This window comes from Pseudomyrmex gracilis, unplaced genomic scaffold (assembly GCF_002006095.1).
Source record: "Pseudomyrmex gracilis isolate BER0280 unplaced genomic scaffold, ASM200609v1 scaffold_2306, whole genome shotgun sequence".
Lineage (NCBI taxonomy): Eukaryota > Metazoa > Arthropoda > Insecta > Hymenoptera > Formicidae > Pseudomyrmex > Pseudomyrmex gracilis.
Window position 1 is genome coordinate 2487 of NW_018022890.1, and position 6192 is coordinate 8678.

The 6192-nt window shown below is 31.6% G+C and overlaps 2 protein-coding genes across 4 annotated transcripts; one reads left to right on the plus strand and one right to left on the minus strand.

Annotated features, from left to right (window-relative positions):
- The first annotated feature begins 278 nt into the window (after window positions 1–278).
- On the plus strand, window positions 279–1898 carry LOC109862740. Its single transcript, XM_020442877.1, has 3 exons — window positions 279–715; window positions 898–1100; window positions 1811–1898. Exons 1-3 carry the CDS (start codon window positions 357–359, stop codon window positions 1843–1845), a joined length of 597 nt encoding a protein of 198 aa, XP_020298466.1. The 5' UTR covers window positions 279–356; the 3' UTR covers window positions 1846–1898.
- A 32-nt stretch (window positions 1899–1930) lies between these two features.
- Window positions 1931–5898, minus strand: LOC109862739 (ADP-ribosylation factor GTPase-activating protein 1). Of its 3 annotated transcripts, XM_020442876.1 has the most exons (10): window positions 5568–5898; window positions 5417–5504; window positions 4884–5165; window positions 4565–4773; window positions 3872–3986; window positions 3691–3780; window positions 3297–3356; window positions 2968–3152; window positions 2653–2867; window positions 1931–2519 (listed from the first exon to the last, which is right to left on the minus strand). In XM_020442876.1, the coding sequence occupies exons 2-9, from the start codon at window positions 5474–5476 to the stop codon at window positions 2666–2668; spliced, it is 1203 nt and encodes a 400-aa protein (XP_020298465.1). In that variant the 5' UTR covers window positions 5477–5504; window positions 5568–5898; the 3' UTR covers window positions 1931–2519; window positions 2653–2665. The 3 variants fall into 3 exon arrangements, with proteins under 3 accessions (XP_020298465.1, XP_020298463.1, XP_020298464.1); XM_020442874.1 differs by having other exon boundaries at window positions 1931–2867; XM_020442875.1 differs by having other exon boundaries at window positions 1931–2867; window positions 5417–5898.
- Between the last annotated feature and the right edge of the window lie 294 nt (window positions 5899–6192).

Genomic DNA, 6192 nt, shown 5'->3' on the forward strand with positions numbered 1-6192 from the left:
GTGGAAATACGGCTAAAACCAGCGGCTGAAACCGTCGTAAAAAATTACAATAGGATGGCCGCTCTCAGGTTTCTCTCTGGTATTACATATATGGAGCAACCCTAGCCAGCGAATGGCGTATGGACTAACCCTCATGGTCCAAGAGTCAGAAGTGCACCAAGTGCACCAAGACCAGCGTTGCCGTGGAACTTGCCACACGTGACGTCACGCAGTAGAGAGATAGAGAGGTACGAGTCGTATCTCTCTATCTCTCTACTGCGTGACGTCACGTGTGGCAAGTTCCACGGCAACGCTGACCAAGATCCAACCGGCCTCTAATCCTAACCTAACCTAACCTAACCTAACCTAATCTTGTTATGGATGACAATGCAATGGACATGGAAACAGATTATGAGGATAAAACTGCAAATCCTAAGAAACTGTATCTTTTTAACAAGAAGAAAGATAAACTTGCTTTATTGCAAGCTCTCTTCAAGCATGGATATCCGGACTATTCTATCGACATATTCCCGGATCTGTCCGGAAAAGATCAAGATTTCTGCTTGATGAAGGTGCTTAAATATATGAAAACCTTTTTTAAAGACAAACCTTCGATAATTGACTTTATAAGAAGTGGAATGTTTCAAGAGAATGATTGCAACGTTCCGCTGGTGTTGTCGCTCATAGCACTATATGAAAGACCATGTGACGAAGAGAATGCAGAGTGTGATTTCAAGTAATGTACAGAACGTTCTTGATTTTTCTTTATTCCACCCTGAAACAATTACAAATTTATAAAAGTTATTAATAAATTATTTAAAAACAATTTTTTATTTTAATCTTTGTTTTATTCAGATCTTCAATAGATATTTATACATATATATATATATAACTTATCTATAATAAATATCTTTGTAGAGAAATATATCGGTTTCTTTACAAAATGACAACCAACCAACCAGCCTCGCATCTTTCATCTAATTCTGGAAAAGTTTTGTATACATTATTAAAAGAAATAACAGCTGAAGTATGGCCTGACATTCAACCAGATCTATTTAAATACTTAAGCAAAGTGCACAAATATAATAGACCAATAAACAGAAAAACATATTCAGGAAAACGTAAGATTCTATAATACTTTGTAATAGTAATTTTTAGAGTATATATTACGTAAATATCAAAGAGTAGAGGATTGTTCTCGGGTTTGTAACAGTTATACCAATGATAGTTTTTGAATAAAACAGCTATATCGAACCAAGGTGCAGGATCTTATGCAGATTGAGTTGAGATGGTTTTATGTATTTTAAACGTTTCAACCTTATTTATTTAGTCATCTTCAGTAGAAATAATAAAACAACATTCTAAGCATAAAGGTGTAAATGTCACAAGTTTAAAAGTCACATATTTAAAATTAGAAGTCACTGAATGCACTGTGTGAGAGACTATGACAACTTAATCTGCATAAGATCCTGCACCTTGGTTCAATATAGCCAATTTATTCAAATCTATCATTGGGGTATATATTATATACTCTAATAAAAATCTGCTTATGAAATGAGTAAGGGCATTTCAGAATGGGCATAACTTGACATGTTTCAGTAATGAAGAATATGACGATTGTGATATATTATATGTATTTGACACGCATAATTGTTTATAAAATTTTATTTAATTTGTTTACAATATATGCAATTACACATACAATTTTTAAACTTAAATGTTTAAGAATTAATTTAATCTTGGTAAAGTTTATATTGCATCTGCCAAAATAAATATTTTATTGANTNNTTTTTTTTTTTTTTNTTTTTTTTTTTTTTTTTTTTTTTTGTAGAAATACTTCAGAAGAAACGTGCAGCAAGAAGTTAGGCTTATATCATGCTTGCTCATCTTAAGTCATGTATAAAAGCTTCTATACTGCCCGAAAGAAATTAGATTTCTAGTACACTTCAAGTATATGATGTTTTTTTTCTATTTACATCACATTGGAAAATCACTCTACTTTGACTAACAAATAAAAATTAACATAATTTGGTACAAATTTTTAAACAAAAATTATATCCTATTCTACATATATTACAAAAATGAGTTATGTTGCTAAAAACCTACCATATATATATGTACAAATTTGTTTCGTCCTTGTTTCTTGCATTAAGATTGTATCTTCTCATAAGACGTATTTTTCTATAAGTAACGTGTTTAGATTTTTATATATCTTGTACTATAAAACTACAGAACGTATAATTTTTATTAACAATTGACGATAAACAGTTGTTGAGAAAATTGGACTACATACACATCTGCATTTTTGTGTATTACACATATATTTCGCGCAATACTCAAGTGTCAACGCGAACGATTAATATAAAAGCCAATTATTCTCGATCTTTAAGTTTTGGTTTTCTTAGGGCATACAAGACAACAACTTTGTAATTTAATATCTAACACAGGACAGCCCCGATCGCGAAAGAATATTATCTACAATACTGACATTCGTCCACCTATAGGACAGCGTTGGTTAGCTGGATTCCAATTAGTAACTTCTACAAAAGCGTTGTAAAAAAATGACTTCAGATCAATTCGATTTGTAACAAAGAGTAAGGCTATGTATAATCGTAATGTAGTAGATGCAAAAAAATATTAATGTATATAATACGTTAGATAACTTATGCATACATATGTATAAAAGTTAGTTATTTAAAATTTCCCAGACGTCATCTTCCGCTTTAAAGTTCTTATTCTGTTGTGCTTTAGTATTTGTCTCAAAACTAATCAGCGAATCTTCTTTTTTTTCTATTGACCTCTTCGATGTTTTGCTCGTTTGTTTTGTGTCATTGCCCCAATCCCAATCACAATATATATTCGAGGAACCACCAGTAAAAATATTACTTCTGAAACAGAAAAATGTCGATTGTTCAGCTTATAAAAGAAATGTATCACTATATTTATGAGAAAAAAAACTTAAATACAGAAAACTCAATAAATTCTCACTTTGAACTCGAACTTCTAACAAGAGATGACTTTTCATTAGAGCGATTTGATTGGATCAAATCGCTATTTTGATATGTGTTGGAGGAATCTTGATAACGGTCGACAGAATTGTATTGTCTTTGTTGGTCAGCTGAATTGGTCCCAGCGATATCACCCCATCCGCCTCGTCTTGTTATGTCACTCACCTGTGCATTATCTTCTCTTAAATTTCGTGACTTTTGATTATGGTTCTGCTTATTGACTTACAAAATGTTCTTTTGTTTTGTTTTATCCCAATAAGAACCTAATACCTAATACGAGCTTAGGTTACGACAAATAAAATAGTGTACCTTTGCAACCAAATGATTGACTTGAGTTCCAACATCTTCTAACAATGTGCCGTCGCGAACCTAAATGACGAACGATGTAAAAACCAAATTTAAAATTAAAACTTAAAAGAATATAAGAAATTATTAAACCTATAAATAACATAATTGAAGAAATTAAAGCATATGATAAACTTAATTATACAAAAAAAATCATATATAATTTCTCACTCTAAATCTTGTAGACCTTCAAATAAATAGAATAGGAAACAACTAAAGTACATGATAAACTTAATTATACAAAAAAAATCATATAAATTTTTCTTCACTCTAAATCTTGTAGACCTTCAAATAAATAGAATAGGAAACTCAATAACAATTTCGAGAATGGAACTATAGGCAATAGCTTGGTACTTACTTTTTGCGTCGCAAGTCCTCCGATTTTGATAGCATTCTCAGATGCCTTGTTTGCTATTTTCATTGCTGAAGAAGAGAATATTGACCAGCCCTGCAGAAATAACAATCAACGCAATAAAATAATCACTCTTGAATTATAAAAAATTAAATTAATCAACATCACTAAGCATTAAAGATTGTACACTGGCTAATGAGGATACTGCAGTATCGAACAATTCCTGGGACGAACTCTTGGGTGGTGGATCCATTTGGTAACCAAAGCCACTATATTTGCCACCTTGATTAGGTGGTATGTTACTAAAACAAATAGCAAATTTCTCTTATTTAAACAATAAAAGATAAATGTTGATAATGGACCCAGCCTTGATCATTTTGACCTTGACATATGTTGAAATTTAACAGATTAGATAGAGAAACAGAATAGACAGAAAACAAAATTTGAGTTTGTCAGTCGTCGTGAGGGGATAATGTCGAGTTTGTGAACAGCTAGATTGACTAAACAACTATGTACAGCTGATAAAGACTTTTCCTATATATAAATTTTATTTTTATCCAGTTACTGAAGAAGACCCCAATTAGGATAGAAACGTCTGTACTTAACTTTGAATAAAGAAGTTTTGAACACAAACATCTTGTTTTCATTTCGTATTCCCTCCCTTTTATCTGTTTTATTTATGAAATTGCTTTTGTTAATAACTTTTTAACAAACGACAGCTAAAACCTTTTTTGATTGTTACTCAGAGATGTGTCCTTGATAACATATGTCAAGATCATTGGGCTGGGTCCATTATTGTCAACATTTATCTAATGAAATTCACAAATTGTGTATAGAAAACAAATTATAAATTATGAACATAAAAAGCACATAAACTTACTCAGGACGATTTGCATTTTCAGTTTGTTTTTTTACAAAGAAATTTTCTGTCTGTGCTTTCAAGCTATTTGAGTCTATATTTTGATAAGAAGAGGAAAGGTCATTCTGATACGAATGTTCTTGTCTACTTTCAGTGAACATTAAGGGCTGAAAATTCTTTGCAGTTGAATTGGTGGGACTCCATGGTTCTCCTCGTGCCAGTGTAGCAATCTACAAAATTTATGTACATACATATATACTTATATATAATTACAAAATTATACATATACCTGAGAAATTTCAGAGAATTACAAGTAATATCATTAATAGCAATACACTACCTTATCTTTGTATAATGCTGCTGCTTTTGTATTATAACGCTGTGAGATAGACATGGAATCATCCCAATCAGGTTGACTTTCAAAAAACTCACGAGCATTTCTGTTGCCACCAACTTTCATCTTTTCCAACTCTATGTCTTTCCATTTGTCCATAGTGACAGAACGAACAAATGATAAATGCACACCTAAGCCACGATGCTTGCCAGAACACTCAAGACATATCCAAATACCATAAGTCACAGATACCCATTGTGGGTTGTGGTTACCACATTCAAAGCATTTCTACAAAACCCACAAATATAAAGTTGAAGATTTAATATATTTTTAATATATAAAAATTTAATTTACTTTTATTATATATGCATTATTTAGTATGTTACAAAAGAAAATAAAAAATGAAAAATTGTTGTATTTATAAAAAATATAAAAGACAACTTGAAACATATGCTATAATTGGCAATATATTTAAATAAAATCTTGTTTTTAAAATAATTTTTTCTGTGTATCTTTATAAAATTTATTTTTATGCTTACACTGTTCTCGTCCTTTAATTTTAATTCGCCTAGTACTCGTCGCGTTCGTGGGCTAGCCATAGTTAAATTCTTTACTTGACTCAGAAGTCTAAAACTTAGCCATATTATAATCACATCGATCAAGACACATCGACATTCGTTTTCTACTTACAAGTTCTCTAAAAGACACCCAAGTTTGTTTAACGCGCAAAAAAAAGAGAAAAAAGGTTTGTTAAAAATTTCTAAAGTAATTTTAGAAATTCTAATAATTTGAATTTAAAAATATCTTTTATTTCCCGTGAGAGCACATTATGTTGACAAAAACATTTTTCTCACAACACTAATATGCGTGAATGAAAATGAGTAAAAATATTATTGGAAAAATTATTTATTTCTTGATCTTTTGTATACGTGGAAATTCGAACATTTCCGAATTATTTGATGAAATACAACACGTTGCCAAAAGGTAATTTTCTCAAAAGGAGAAAATTCCTACGTGGCCATTTTAGGCTGCGTTCTGATATTACATCCAGAAGTACAACCATGGTGTAATAATTGGTTTGTTCTTTTTTACTGAACTAGTTGCACTCGTTCAGAGTTTGGGTGCTTTCCAAGTACGTACAGTGCGGAGCACCATATCGTGCGCCGTGAGGAGAAGTAGTTCTCCTCCAGCCGCCTCCTACTATCACGCGCCAGCGGCCCGAGTTTTAATCCATATATCGGCACGGTTACCGATGATACATACCGACGCGGTTACCAATAATACCGACAGACATATGTTATCATAAAACTATCGT